At 45.7% G+C, this 15,883-nt stretch overlaps 1 protein-coding gene across 5 annotated transcripts in view; it reads left to right on the top strand.

Annotated features, from left to right (window-relative positions):
- Window positions 1-15,883, top strand: part of MYO5A (myosin VA) — a 119,399-nt gene that overhangs the window by 76,309 nt on the left and 27,207 nt on the right. For all 5 annotated transcript variants that reach the window (XM_081888353.1, XM_081888352.1, XM_081888355.1 and 2 more), the window contains exons 21-25: window positions 4,684-4,923; window positions 6,699-6,947; window positions 8,859-8,952; window positions 10,366-10,514; window positions 12,726-12,839. In XM_081888353.1, coding sequence (XP_081744479.1) covers window positions 4,684-4,923; window positions 6,699-6,947; window positions 8,859-8,952; window positions 10,366-10,514; window positions 12,726-12,839 — 846 coding nt within the window. The remainder of the gene's footprint in view (window positions 1-4,683; window positions 4,924-6,698; window positions 6,948-8,858; window positions 8,953-10,365; window positions 10,515-12,725; window positions 12,840-15,883) is intronic.

Here is a 15,883-nt window from a genome sequence, read left to right as displayed (position 1 = left end):
TGATAAATGCCTGGAGCTCCCTTATTTGCTAGAACTTCTTGATTCCTTGGCATGGAAAGAACTATTCTTGGTGCACAAGCTGGACCCATGAAATGAGTGGAAAAACCAGAGCATACAATAATTCCATTTGTAGCTCTGCTTTCACATGACACTTGAAAGTAGGAATAATATTATATACCAGTAACTGTAGTCATACCTTTAAACTTGTCAAATCTAAAGTAATTTGCTTTAAGGTAAAGTTTTTATTTCCAGTATGCTGGTTCTTCATACTTTAGCTATCATTAAACAAATATGGGATCTTGATTTCAATAACTGGACACTTTTTGAAACTTCCTTGAACATTCTTTATATAAAAGAAGTTTCAAGGTGACTTCCAGTAAAAGAATTGCAATTCATATGGGAAAAATTACACAAGAAAATTAAAAACACAGCTAATAAAGCACTAAAGGGATCTTATGCTACTTTTCAAAACTGTAGTAATTATTTTGAGAAGCATTGTATTTTAATAAAATAAGTTTTAAAAATACATCTCTTCTAGCGCAAAAATTAAACCACATCACCAGCTCAGCTGCTTTCTGGCTATGGAATTAAGGATGCTTCATCCATTATGTGTCAATTATAAGTTTTAATGTGGTGGTTCATTACTGGTCTTGTTTTGGAACATCTGTTTTTGTTAGGCTGTTGCATTTCCTTTGTGGTTATTGTAGTTACCACAGAGCTAGTCAGAACTAACTGTTGGAGGTAATCAATGAAAATTGCACAGTAATTGTATTGCAGCAGAAATATCAGTGCATGACAATAGCTATTACAGTTCAGTGTGGTATGATTTGAAGTTGCAGTTATTCCCAAGAGACATCAGTAGTGTTCAGATTTCAAATGGGTCATCAAAGTGATAAGGAAGAGATGAGTCTTAGGCTCTGCTTGTACCAGAGGTCTTTGTAACATTTCTCATCTGTGGTGTTTTTGCATTTACTCTCCAAATGCACAAGTAGCAGCATAGAAATTATTGTGAGTAAATGTGTATTACAGGGAACCTAGTAGCTATTTACCTGATTACTTTCCAGCAACAAAACTGGGACATGAATTCCATCTGATCATTATAAGAACTACTGCTTAAACTTCAAGAATTGGTGCCTAACGTTGCTTTTTTCCCTTTCCCTCCATGTCCACATTTACATTTGTGTCATGCATTTCGTAAACCTGTGGGCAGGTTGTTTTCATTGGTTGCATGAAAGCGACTCTGGGAGCCTTTTTGGAGTACAAATGTTCTAAATAAAGCGAATCCCTAACCAGCTGCACTAAAGGTGATGAAAGATTACTTGAGATATTTTCTAGGGGGGCAAAATAGTGCAGAATTCCTAAGAATGTGGCAGAAGACTGGCAGGCAGGCAGTCTTCAGATGATGAGCAGAAGTGCCTTTTGTAGGGCTTGATTCTGCTGTGTGACTCAAAGAATATTTTCAGTTAGGAGGTGAGTGTTGTAATTGGAATGAGCCTTGTAGCAATTATAGTTTCTTCATCCTCTGAAGAATCTATAACATTCCTAATTATCCTAAATGATACTTTAAAACATCCTTTGAGAAATACTAGCCAAACAGGCAATGAGTGTTTGGTGTCCCAACTTGATGGTTGTGGTGGGGTTCCGTTGTTTTATTGTTTATATCTGCCTCTTCCTTTAAGGAGTTCAAGGCAAGGTCCGTTGGGGTTTTTTCATAATCCATTGACAGGTCTGGGCCAAGGGCATTTGGTGAGCTTTTAGGCTGAGCAGGTCTTTGAATTCAGGTCTTTCTCAGGGAGGAGAGGGGAGAAAATTCTGCTGCATTGCAGGAGCCCTTGCGCTGGCTTCTGCTAGCACGCTGGGTTAGCAGAATCCGGCCCTTTGCCTCCTCCTCCTTCATGGGCCAGCTTTTGACACCATTTGACTTCTTTGTCCACCCACCTGTCAATCTTGGCCAGCAGGGGTGGGGATACTGCACAAAGCAGGGTTGAACTCTTCCTGCTTTCGCTGCATCTCTACATGCCCCACACCTAATCCCACATGTGATGTTGCATTTGGGGCAGGTGGGTGTGGTTTCATGAATGCAGTATTGCGAGCCAATGGGAGACCAGGCAGGCCAGATTTGGCACATAGGCCATAGGCTTCCCACCCCTGCTCTAATCAGAGCCCAATATCCTGTTCTCTATGCCTCATTTTGGGGACGTGGGTGGTGCTGTGGGTTAAACCACAGAGCCTAGGACTTGCTGATCAGAAGGTCGGCAGTTCGAATCCCCGTGACAGGGTGAGCTCCCGTTGTTCGGTCCCTGCTCCTGCCAACCTAACAGTTCGAAGGCACGTCAAAGTGCAAGTAGATAAATAGGTACTGCTCCAGCGGGAAGGTAAACGGCGTTTCCGTGCACTGCTCTGGTTTGCCAGAAGCAGCTTAGTCATGCTGACGACATGACCCGGAAGCTGTACGCTGGCTCCCTCGGCCAATAAAGCGAGATGAGCACCGCAACCCCAGAGTCGGCCACGGCTGGACCTAATGGTCAGGGGTCCCTTGACCTTTACTATGCCTCATTTACGTTTGATTTTCACTTCATTCATATTATTAAAAAATCTGTTACACCTTGATTGATTGATTGATTTCTGAGCCAAAGCCTTCCTCTTTTTTCTTAATCTTTTGCAATGGACACCACCTAAGGATTACAAGGACACCCCAAGTATGAGAATTGTTACGGAGAAGCAATTTCAGTTGTTTTCTGTGCTTCAAATGGCTGCAGCCTTCTGGAACAGTGTCCTCAGCAACTGTAACTCTGTATATGTGGTTCTGTTAATATATCCGACTTGATCCAGATGTGTTGGCACATGGTGTCCTGTGACACGTCAGTTGTGTTCCTGCAGTTAAAGATAGTTCCATTAACAAAACTACTTTGTCTGGGGAAGCAATTGCAACAGGTGTCAGTAGCCATTATAAAACTGGTATGTTGAGTGGTCACATGACTCTAATAAGATGTCTGAAGGAGTTGAATCATCTGCTTCACATATTTTTGGGAGGTTCCTGGAAGAGATGCTGTTGTGATGTCTGTGAGTTTCACAGGAAGCTCCATTGGCTCCAGGTTTACATGTACTATATTGTAAACCACTTGGTGTCCTTAGTAAAATTTATAATATTTTGAACCATCTTTGGATGTACTTGGTTCACTTGTACTACCAGATGTGGATCTGCTATATCTCCTGAATCAAGGTATTTCTAGGACAATTTAAAAGCAGCGGATGTAGTTGAAATGTCACTGATAGTGTGTCATGTGTCATGGTATTGGTTAGTTACATGAAATGATATTAAAATGACTCGAGAGTTTAACCATTTTCTGTATTTTTAATCAATATACTGTTTTTAAGAACATCTGTCTTTCTGTATCTTTGGAAGTTTCATATCATTATGGATAATTATTTCACTGTTTTTTGGCATCCTTCCTCAGCTTCCATATGTTTTGGATTACAACGTCTGTTGTGTGAATTGTAGTCCAAAACATCTGGAGAACTCCAAGTTGGGGAAGACTGTTTTATGGAAGAAATACAGAAATCCAAATTGACAAATTCGCCAGTTGAACCTATCAATGTTTTGGTATAAACCAGTTTAGTCTGAGTTCTTTATGACATGTATAGGTTTCCCCTCTATGACGCATGATGTAATTTACTAGTGTGGTTAGAAACAACGTAAGGAGTTAATCAAGAATTTGCAAACTGTTCATGATGCACCAACAAAAGAACATTAGATTGTGGTTCAAGAACTCTTAAACTGAAATAATCGCCAAAAGCGATTAATGTGTTATGATGGTTATAAGCCTTGGGGCTCTGCTGTGGGAAGTGCCTGGCATTGCCCAAAGGAAGAGTATTGAAATGCTCCACCTCCAAATGAAATTTGTGTGAGAGTGCACTGGGAGAAGGGAATATTGTGGAACAGTTTCACATGATTTACTTAACCCTAATCTATGGAGTGGATGTGGGTGGCACTGTGGGTAAAAGCCTCAGCGCCTAGGGCTTGCTGATCGAAAGGTTGGCAGTTCGAATCCCCGCAGCAGGGTGCGCTCCCATTGCTCGGTCCCAGCGCCTGCCAACCTAGCAGTTTGAAAGCACCCCCGGGTGCAAGTAGATAAATAAGGACCGCTTACTGGCGGGAAGGTAAACGGCGTTTCCGTGTGCTGCACTGGCTCGCCAGATGCAGCTTCATCACGCTGGCCACGTGACCCAGAAGTGTCTCCGGACAGCGCTGGCCCCCGGCCTCTTGAGTGAGATGGGCGCACAACCCTAGAGTCTGTCAAGACTGGCCCGTACGGGCAGGGGTACCTTTACCTTTACCTAATCTATGGAGCAGTTAATATTATCCAGAGTTTGAAAAATCCAGATCCTTTTGATGACCCATAGTGTGGCATACAGTGTGTGTGTGTGTGTGTGTGTGTGTGTGTGTGTGTGTGTGTAGGCACATGCACATATTTGTAACAACATATAAGGAATCTGCACTGTAGACTGCTGGAACATAGTCAGCTTTCCATGTACCAAACAGGCAGTAGTATATTACTTACTTTATTTATTGGCTTTAATTATCTTTATTTTTAAGTTTACTAGCCACAGTTCATGGTATCAGTTAATTGTCCCTGATGACAGTACAAGGCCCCTCATTGTGTGTGTGTTTTTAATATGCAGATGCTTCGTGGGCACAAGGCCACCATTATACAGAAACATGTGCGTGGTTGGCTGGCTCGCTTGCGGTACCACAGATCTTTGGAGGCAATTGTCTATCTCCAGTGCTGCTTCCGGCGCATGATGGCTAAGAGAGAGCTGAAGAAGCTGAAGATAGAGGCACGCTCTGTGGAACACTACAAGAAACTCAACGTTGGCATGGAGAACAAGATCATGCAGCTGCAACGTAGAATTGATGAGCAGGTAAAGTGACATGTCTGTGGGTTGGATGGCTAGAAGCTTATATCATCTGCATTTTGAAATAAGGGCTATTTGGAGCACTATATAAGCTGCTTTAGGGACGCGGGTGGTGCTGTGGGTTAAACCACAGAACCTAGGGCTTGCTGATCAGAAGGTTGGCGGTTTGAATCCCCACGACAGGGTGAGCTCCTGTTGCTCGGTTCCTGCTCCTGCCAACCTAGCAGTTTGAAAGCACATCAAAGTGCAAGTAGATAAATAGGTACCACTCCGACGGGAAGGTAAACAGTGTTTCCGTGCGCTGCTCTGGTTTGCCAGAAACGGCTTAGTCATGCTGGCCACATGACCCGGAAGCTGCATGCCGGCTCCACTGGCCAATAAAGTGAGATGAGCTCCACAACCCCAGAGTCAGTCACGACTGGACCTAATGGTCAGGGGTCCTTTTACCTTTACCTTTTATAAGCTGCTTTGGATACTCTTGGAGAAAGGCAGAGTATCCCCATAAACTGACAACAGAGTTGAACTCCTTCATTCTAGCAGAAGAATGGGGAACTTGGAGCCCTCCAGATGTCGTTGGACTCCACCTCCCATCATTATTGGCCATTGGCCATGCTGACTGGGGCTGATGGGAGTTGCAGTCCAGTATCACCTGAAGGGCCACAGGTTGTCCATCCCAGCTTTAGCAAGTAAGAGTGCAATCAGATGCAGATTTCGCAAGTGATATCTAACTAGCTTGTGCCATAAAAACAACATGTAAAGTGCAAAAACATACCCATTATAAAATTTGCACTACCTGAAACATCATGCAGATTGAAATGTGGTCATCCTTCAAAATTTGCATTATTTTGCAATGCAGTTCTCCAGCCAGTTAATATGTACAAAAAAACATATTCTAGGAAAAGTTTGCACAAAATTGCATTACGTTAGGGGAAATTGCTTGCAAAAATGAATATATCTGGCACAATTGCATATTAGAACCTTGTAGTAAAATGCTGATGAAATTGAATAAGGGCTTTTTTTAAAAAAAATACCGTATTTTTCGCCCCATAGGGCGCACCGCCCCATAGGACGCACCTGGGTTTTTTTTTGGGAAAATAATAATAAAAGAAAATTCCCCCCCAGGTACGGGGCTGGCGCGGGGGAAGCCTGAGCTTCCCCCAATCCCAGCCCTGAGAACAGCCTGCTATCTGCAAGCCTAGGGAGGCCAGCGGTAAGTCGTGCCGGTCTCCCGAGGCTTCGGAATGCAGGCAGCTCGCCCCAGGACAGCAGGCAGCTCTGTGCAGCCATCAGGAGGCGGGTGCGACTTTGCGCCCCGCTCTGGGTGGCTGAGCAGAGCTGCGCTCGCCCCGGGACTGCAGGCAGCTCTGCGCAGCCATCGGGAGGCGGGCACGACTTTGCGCCCCGCTCCGGATGGCTGCGCAGAGCTGCGCTCGCCCCGGGACTGCAGGCAGCTCTACATTCGCCCCATAGGACGGACACACATTTCCCCATCATTTTTTGAGGGGAAAAAGTGCGTCCTATAGGGCGAAAAAAACGGTAATTTGTAAACTGATGTGAAAATGAGAATTTAAGATTCAAAAATGAAAAACTGAGGGAAACAGACAATAACTGATTTGTTCATCCCTACTTACAACAGACATTTTCATTGTGTAAAGTTGTGCACATTCTGTGGATAGCTGAGAAATGATGATAAATAACACATCTTTTCCTAGCCTGAAAGCTTAATGTTAAACTGAAATGCATTGCAAACATTGATCTCTATCATTTTTTGCTTTACACAGTCCAAAGACTCCAAATCCCTAATTGAGAAACTAACTACTCTGGAAGCAGCATACACGTCTGAGACAGAGAAGCTAAAGAATGATGTAGAACGACTTAAAATGAGCGAAGAAGAGGCCAAGAATGCCACCAACCGTGTCCTTAGCCTTCAAGAGGAGATTAGCAAGCTCAGAAAGGAACTGCACCAAACACAGACTGAGAAGAAGACGATTGAGGAACAAGCAGAAATATACAAGCAAGAAACAGACCAGGTGAGTACGTCTTGCTTTGCAGCACAGAGCTTTAGGAACAACCTGAAGGCGCATTTGTGCATAATCATAAGCCCAAACACATGTGAGATACCTAGGGCTGCATCCTTTATTGATGTTGCATGATAAGTTGGACTTGGACTTCCTGAGATGTAAATGGAGTCAGACTGGAAGTGGCTAGATGCCTAGTGTCCCCATGTCCTCCTCATTGCCTCGTAAGGTGCAGGAGCAACCAGAGAGAAAGAGAGAGGAGGTGCAGAGGACACAGAAGTCAGGGACAGAGAGGACAGGAGCAGAGACTCAGACATAGAGAGAGCAGAAGTGAAGGGAGAGTCAGAGCCAGAATCGGATGAAAGCCCAGGATGGGAGCTGAAGGCAGGATCTGAGAAGTCTCCTTCATCATGGTGGAGAGCCAGAGACGTCTCAGAAAGCTGCTGCAATGTAAGCTGGAGACTGGGTGGTCCTATTGCATTGGAGAAGGTGAGGGAAAAAAGAGCAAAATGGAACCAAACTCCATCTCTATGCTTCAGGAGAAGCAGGGGGGCTTTGAGTGCTTAGATAACTGCCAGTTATGTTTAAGATTCATCTTACAGAAATCATTGGTGAGAGACACCCTCTTAGAAAAGGTAAGAAATGTGTGTTGTGTGGGCCAGATGTGCCCTTTACCGAGGAGATCACCTTAGTTGCACCTAGATTGGATTATTGCAATATGCTGTAACTGGGAATACAGAGGAAGCATCTGTGGAACCTTCAGTTGGCATGGAATGTTAATGGGCCCTTGACATGGGACTGTTTTGCAGATGTTCTGCATTGCCTGTGCTGGTTGTCAGTTTGTTTCTGGACACAGTTCAAATGGTTGGTGATTACCTGAATGGCTTAGGTCCAGCATACCTAAAGGACAGGCACCTCTTATACCGGCCTGCCTCCCTCCTGCCTAAGATCTGATGGAGAGGCCCTTTTCTGTGTCTCACTTCAGCTGGAAGCATGGTTGGCAGAGGCTTCTCTGTGGGTGAGAGGGCCTTCTCTGTGGTGGTGCCCTGGTTGTGGATTTCCCCTTCCCCCCTTCCAAGATTCAGGTAGTCTCCTCTTTGGCTGTTTTCTACCAGCTAGACCTTTTCATTTCCCTTGCCAGCTAGATAAATGTATTACGCCTGACCCTGTTGTAATTTAACTGATGCTGTAACTTTATTGTGAGATTGTAATTTTAATTGACTTAAGCCTCCTCGATTGACATGGAGGCATAAAAAAGCTGGCTAGCATTTCCCCCACTTATAAATAAGATATTAATTTATCCTTTCAGTGTAAATGCTCCTTTACAGAGCACACGAGGAGAGGTCCAGTCTGAAAAAGCATTTCAGCTTATACTTAGGAAGAGAAGGGAAGCAGAGAGATAATATGCTCAGTTCAGTTTTGCATGGTTATTGAATTTTCTCGGGAGTGGAGGTTGGTTGATTAGGGCGAATGGCACCCTGCTCTACCAATTTCAGTCTGCCTTCAGTCAGGCCCCACCTGCCAGCCTTCTGATTTACTCCCAAACCACTGCTTATCAGCTTCCTCCTTAGTCTCAGTGTTGCCTTTGTAGAGGTGAGGATAGGAACAAAACTTGGAATTATTTGATTTTGCCTGTGTTTGGCTCAGGCTCCACCTATGTTTGGCCTCTCAGCCTTCCACCCCATCAGTTCCAATGGGCACAGCCAACACTGTTCTATGTTATGTAGAGCATGATTTCCAATCAGATTTGATGAAAATGCTGTATATAGACAAGGCTGTGTTAGCAGTAGATGTATCATCCACGCAGATTGACTGAGAAAAATTGTTTAATTTGGTACTCAAACAGTGTACTTGTTAAGATGGATTATTTCTGTTTCAGCTGTGAACCTTACCTTTCCCAATAATATTTTTTTCTTTTTTTAGTTGGTACTGGAATTAAAAGAGCAAAACACACTGCTTAAAACAGAAAAGGATGAGCTGAACCGTCGGATACAGGACCAGGCCAAAGAGATAACAGGTAACCTTGGTTCAGAAGTTTGGTTTTTGCATGCGCGCGCACACACACACACACACACACACACAGTCTCTCTCTCTCTCTCTCTCCCTCTCCCTCCCCCCCTTCTTCTCTCCCTTTTCTCTCCTCTGCTTTTTTATCAATTAAGCAAAACTCTGTAACATGATGGGCCTCCACTTTGAATCACTGACCCCAAGGAACTCAGTATCATCACTCCCGGGAGAAAGCAAAGAGTGAAATGGGCTGTGTAAGCATCAAATTATCACCATGCAGAAAGGCTGTCTCTCTCTTTTCCCCATCCATTATTTGAGAGTAGGATATTGCACTGGTTCAGGGCTAGAAGCAATATCACATGGAGGAGAAAATGTGCTTAAGTGAGTCCTGAACCAGCCTTACTGCCTCATTTGCATAGCATTGAATTGTGGGATTAGAATTTCTTTTTTTAAGAGAGCAGTTAAATGGTCTCTGAGCCTCAGATATTGAACTGTAGTGACGCTAAAGAAGTTGCTTAAATCTTACTGAGGAATTGACCATTCCACATCTGGATGCACTAGCTGCTACTGTGATTCAAGGACAGGAGCTTTGTAGCCATACTGTTTCAAATCTGGGAGCTGGCCACAGTTCCTTACTTAGCCTGCAATTCTACACCCACTTACCTGGGAGAAAATCCCAGTGTTCAGTAGGATTTCTGAATACTGGTTTGATCCAGTATCATGTAACCTCCTTGCAAATAAATTGGAATGAATGCTCTTTAAATGTCTAACATTGTTTAATTTCCCTGCAAACAAATCAGGATGAATTCTCAATAATAGGTCTTCTGGAAGCAACCATAGTCTCTAGATACAAAAATGCATTGTTTCTTGCTGTACAAATGTAATACAGTCGTACCTTGGTTCTTGAACAGAATGCATTCCGGGAGTACGTTTGAATCCCAGAGCCGTTTAAAAACCAAGGCGCGGCTTCTGATTGGCTGCAGGAACGTTCTGCAGTCAATCGGAAGCTGCGGCGGATGTTCAGCTTCTGAAAATCGTTCAAAAACCAGAACACTCACTTCCGGGTTTTGATCGTTTGGGAGCTGATTTGTTCGGGAGTCAAGGCGTTTGAGATCCAAGGTACGACTGTACAGTGGTACCTCGGGTTAAGTACTTAATTCATTCCGGAGGTCCGTTCTTAACCTGAAACTGTTCTTAACCTGAAGCACCACTTTAGCGAATGGGGCCTCCTGCTGCCGCTGCCGCTGCTGCTGCCGCGCCGCCAGAGCCCGATTTCTGTTCTTATCCTGAAGCAAAGTTCTTAACCTGATGCACTATTTCTTTATTAGCAGAGTGTGTAACCTGAAGCGTATGTAACCTGAAGCGTATGTAACCCGAGGTGCCACTGTATATGTAAATTTGCATTTCATACTTTGTTTTACAGAGGTCATGGAGAAAAGGTTCACTGAGGAGACAAAGCAGCTAGACCTTGATTTGAACAATGAAAGGCAGAGATATCAGAATCTGCTTCAGGAGTTCAGCCGGTTAGAGGAGCGATATGATGACCTCAAGGATGAGATGAAGGTTATGGTGGTGAGTGGCTTAAAGGACCTGGAAAAGATTTCATTTGAAAAAGTTTCTAGGCTGAACAAGATCTTCCCTAGCAGACATGGGTCTGGAAACACAGATTGCATCTGCACAGCTGAAAAGTAGGGGGGGGGGGAGACACAATTTGGAGTAGAGAGGCAGGAGATGCAGAGGCATTGATTAATCCTTTACCAGCCCTAAATGGCCTTTAAAGCCCCAAACGGCCTCGGTCCTGTATGCCTGAAGGAGCGTCTCCAGCCCCATTGTCCAGCCCAGACACTGAGGTCCAGCTGTGAGGGCCTTCTGGCGGTTCCCTCATTGTGAGGTTACAGGGAACCAGGCAGAGGGCCTTCTTGGTAGTGGCGCCTGCCCTGTGGAACACCCTCCCACCAGATGTCAAGGCAATAAGCAACTACAGTGGTGCCTCGCAAGACGAAATTAATTCGTTCCGCAAGTCTCTTCGTCTTGCGGTTTTTTCGTCTTGCGATGCACGGTTTCCCATAGGAATGCATTGAAAATCAATTAATGCGTTCCTAGGGAAACCGCCTTCAGACCAGGTCCGGGGACAGTCTGTCCCCGGACCTCTTCTGAAGGCTGGGGGGCGCGGGCTTCGCAGCAGCGCTACGAAGCCCGGCGGCTGGGGCAGGTGTTCCCGCCCCCCCCTGCTTCGGAGCAGCGTTCGGAAGCGGGGTGGCTGGGGCAGGTGTTCCCGCCCCCCGCCCGGCTTCGCAGCAGCGCTACGAAGCCCGGCGGCTGGGGCAGGTGTTCCCGCCCCCCCACCCCGCTTCGGAGCAGCGTTCCGAAGCGGGGTGGCTGGGGCAGGTGTTCCCGCCCCCCGCCCGGCTTCGCAGCAGCGCTACGAAGCCCGGCGGCTGGGGCAGGTGTTCCCGCCCCCCCACCCCGCTTCGGAGCAGCGTTCCGAAGCGGGGTGGCTGGGGCAGGTGTTCCCGCCCCCCGCCCGGCTTCGCAGCAGCGCTACGAAGCCCGGCGGCTGGGGCAGGTGTTCCCGCCCCCCCACCCCGCTTCGGAGCAGCGTTCCGAAGCGGGGTGGCTGGGGCAGGTGTTCCCGCCCCCCGCCCGGCTTCGCAGCAGTGCTACGAAGCCCAGCGGCTGGGGCAGGTGTCCGGGATCTCTTTTGAAGCAAGCGGCTGCGGAGAGACACGATCTCCCCGCAGCCGCTTGCTTCAAAAGAGGTCCGGGATCTCTTTTGAAGCAAGCGGCTGCGGAGAGACGCGATCTCCCCGCAGCCGCTTGCTTCAAAAGAGGTCCGGGATCTCTTTTGAAGCAAGCGGCTGCGGAGAGACGCGATCTCCCCGCAGCCGCTTGCTTCAAAAGAGGTCCGGGATCTCTTTTGAAGCAAGCGGCTGCGGAGAGACGCGATCTCCCCGCAGCCGCTTGCTTCAAAAGAGGTCCGGGATCTCTTTTGAAGCAAGCGGCTGCGGAGAGACGCGATCTCCCCGCAGCCGCTTGTTTCAAAAGAGGTCCGGGATCTCTTTTGAAGCAAGCGGCTGCGGAGAGACGCGATCTCCCCGCAGCCGCTTGCTTCAAAAGAGGTCCGGGATCTCTTTTGAAGCAAGCGGCTGCGGAGAGAAGCGATCTCCCCGCAGCCGCTTGCTTCAAAAGAGGTCCGGGGGCAGCGGGAAGAGCTGCCCCCGGACCTCTTTTGAAGCAAGGGGCGGTGGGGAGAAGCGATCTCCCCGCCGCCCCTTGCTTCAAAAGAGAAGACCCGCTGTCCCCGGGGCAAGCTTCGTTTTGCGAAGCAAGCCCATAGGGAAATTCGTCTTGCGAGGCAACTCGAAAACGAAAAAACCTTTCGTTTTGCGAGTTTTTCGTCTCGCGAGGCGTTCGTCTTGCGGGGTACCACTGTATTTTACTTTTAAAAGACAACTGAAGCAGGCCCTGTTTAGGGAAGTTTTTAATGTTTGATGCTGTATTCTTTTTAATATTCAGTTGGAAGCTACCCAGAGTGTGGCTGGGTGGGGTAATAATAATAATAATAATAATAATAATAATAATATTTATTATTGTTGTTGTTGTTGTTGTTGTTTTACCACCCTGCTACTTTCTTAGTTCGTCTCTTTCATTTGCCTTCGCATGACTGAGGCAAATCAGTCCCTGACTTCTACAAAGCACTCATGCATGAGATCTCTGGGGTTTGGAAGGGAAGACAAACACTAGAGCTATCATATTTTCCTGCCCGCTTTTCTTCCCCCACAGAGCATCTCCAAACCTGGACACAAGAGAACAGATTCCACGCATAGTAGCAATGAATCAGAATACACCTATAGCTCTGAGATCACTGAGGCAGAAGAATTTCCAATGAGAACAGAGGTAAGATCAAAGAATACAAAAGAATCGGAGTCTGTTTATACCTTTGAGACCACCATGGATTTCCCCCCCTTCAAATTGTAAATCGCTACTGCAATATCAGTTTTTCACTATGCTGTTCTTATAGGAAGGGTATGCTATTTCTGTGGACTCGAGTGAATTTCTTTGAAATTGCATATCTTCTTCCATGATAAACTGTGTGCACATGTACTGTGTTTGACACACAACTGATAGCCAGGGTTTAACGATAACATCCTTGCAATCTAATTGTAACATGCATATATATAGGAGGGATAGCCCTGTAGATGCTGTGGAACTACAACTCCCATCAGCCCTAGCAAGCATGACCAGTAGTCAGGGGTGATGGAAGTTGTAGTCCAACAGCACCTGAAGGATGCCATATTGGCAACCCCTAATATACAGTTACCCATATCTGCTTGGCATGAGTAGCTTTTTGCTAGTCAGAATTAGAAGATGGGGTAGGAAGGAAAACTTGCAGCTGCATGTAGTCAGTCAGCAGCTTTCAACCACATGCAAGTCCAACAATGTCATACTTAATAACTTCAAATGGTTGCGGAACTCCAGGGTTCCTAGGAACATTTTATGAAAATTACTTCTGTAAGGAAATGCTACTTCAGGATTCTTTTATACTGGTATTAGGAAACTTGTGTTTTATGGACTTAGGATTTCTGAAAATTCTGGTGGGTCTGGACTCCACCTGGTATCCCAAATTTACCAGTCTGAGAATTCAAGAAATGAATAAGCCAACAAAGCAGGCAACAGAGCATTGCATCTTGAACCAATTAGGGGTTTAAAGCTTTGCAAAACATTGAACTAGCATGTTGTTTGGGCATTATGTTCACAATATGGGGGAGCCTTTGAAATTTACTGGGATCAAATATTGTAACCTGTAAGGTAGTTTTCCAATTTAGATGAATTGTCATCTTGGTGATAGGGAGGGAGAGAGAGAACTATTTTTGAAGGGCACATTTTTAATGGCAGCTTGCTCTGCATTTTAAGTACTAGAAGGTTTGGGATATTTCCAGAATGATTACTCAGCTATGTTACTGCCTTAGGAAATGAGTATCAGTTATGAATAATTCAAATGTTGCTGCAGCTGCTTGATAATGGTTATATAGCACTAAATGAAAAATATTGGATGCTTATGGATGCATGATATGTTTTATGGTGGTGGAATTCATAAGCTGTTATGTCTTATTTATTATTTGCTGCATATGGGTTTTAAAACAAGAAAAGGGAACCAAATACTTGCTTCGTCGAAGCACAAACTTGCTGCATTGGTTCTTGAAAGAGATGCTCCTCCAGCCATTTCTTGGGATAAGATTTCACTTTCTGCTTGGCATAAGCCCCTATTGTCCCCTCTCTTCCTAAAGAAGCACTACCTGGCTAGATAACCACCTGACAAGACACACAGGAAGATTTTCTTTTCTTTCCCTCTAATCATGGCACTCGAGAACACAATCACTTGAAAGTGGGCAAAGTTTTTAAGGCAATTAATTGGTCCAGGACGCGTCTTGCCTACTTTGTCAGCTTAGGTACTAGGTATGGTCCAGACAACAAACATTCTCTCATCTCAACAGAACTCCCTTCCATCCAGTAGGCAGCTTTGTGATTGGTGTTATTGTTTCAACCTATTCTCATTCACCTGGGGGAAACTGATACAAAGGCACTGCGAAGAACCTGTTGTGTCTTTGAAATGCAAGCTGCTTTCCCTACTTCCATGCTGTTCTTCTGCTTGGTTTAGTGGTGGTGACTCTAAGAACACCCACTAGGACAGAGGGCAGCTGAGTTTTTCACTCCTCTCTTATGAGTACTCTGTGTGCAGCTTCAGAGTAACAACAAATAACTTCTCAGCCATCCCCATTTCTCAGCCTGTTGAACTATATAGCTAGGGCTCTAGTCAGTACATAGAAAGATGCCTGGTATTGTTGACTTTCTCAACCTGTTGCTCTCCTGATGTTTGGGGCTACAACTCATGTAATCCTTGGCCATTAGCCATGCAAACTGTGGATGGTTAGAGTTGTAGTCCAAAGCAATTGGAGGACTGCAGGCTCAGGAAAAGTGACAGTGGCAATGATGCTCTAGCGTCCCAGGAACAGGCTTTGCCAAATACCTACTACTTGATCTCTTTGCACAAAAATGTCAGGAATTGAACCTGGAACTTTTGCCATGCACAGCATGTACTCTACCATTGACAGCCGTGTGGAAGTATTTTGCTAGATAATAAGCTATAGCTGGAGGGACGCAGGTGGTGCTGTGGGTTAAACCACAAGCCTAGGATTTGCTGATCAGAAGGTCAGCAGTTCGAATCCCCGCAACGGGGTAAGCTCCGTTGCTCGGTCCCTGCTCCTGCCAACCTAGCAGTTTGAAAGCACATCAAAGTGCAAGTAGATAAATAGGTACCACTCTGGTGGGAAGGTAAACGGCGTTTCCGTGTGCTGCTCTAGTTTGCCAGAAGCGGCTTAGTCATGCTGGCCACATGACCCAGGAGCTGTATGCTGGCTCCCTTGGCCAATAAAGCAGGATGAGCACCGCAACCCCAGAGTCGTCCGTGACTGGACCTAATGGTTACCTTTACCTTAAGCTATAGCTGATGCCTAAAGACCAAGAGGGATGCTGATTTGTTCTGTTTTTCTTGTTTATTTTCTTTTCCCCTGAACGTTGTAGCTTCCCAAGGTAGGGGTGAACCCTTCTGTGCTCCCCAACCATTGTACTTTGGATGCTAGCTGGAAAAAGGCGAGCTGAGGAACAGGGCACTAGGAGGAGGAATAGGGCATATTTACACCCCACTTTTTAAATTTGCACGGGGGTGGCCAAAGGGAGGGAGTCGCACAGTTCCTGTAGGGAAAGTGAACCTTAAGCTTTTCTCCATTTTCTTCAAACTTGACAAGACATACTGTATCATACTGAAAAAAAACCATTGAGGACTGTTTACATTTGTGTGGAGACCAGTCCTCTGTACCATAGTTTCCCCTTCAATATAAGGTATATTTCATATCCTAGGCGGTCTGCCATGTGTTGAGTAG

Source organism: Podarcis melisellensis, assembly GCF_964234715.1.
Source record: "Podarcis melisellensis genome assembly, chromosome: 14".
Taxonomy (NCBI): Eukaryota; Metazoa; Chordata; class Lepidosauria; order Squamata; family Lacertidae; genus Podarcis; species Podarcis melisellensis.
Note: the sequence above shows the minus strand (reverse complement) of the source record. Positions and strands in the feature narration are given on the sequence as shown.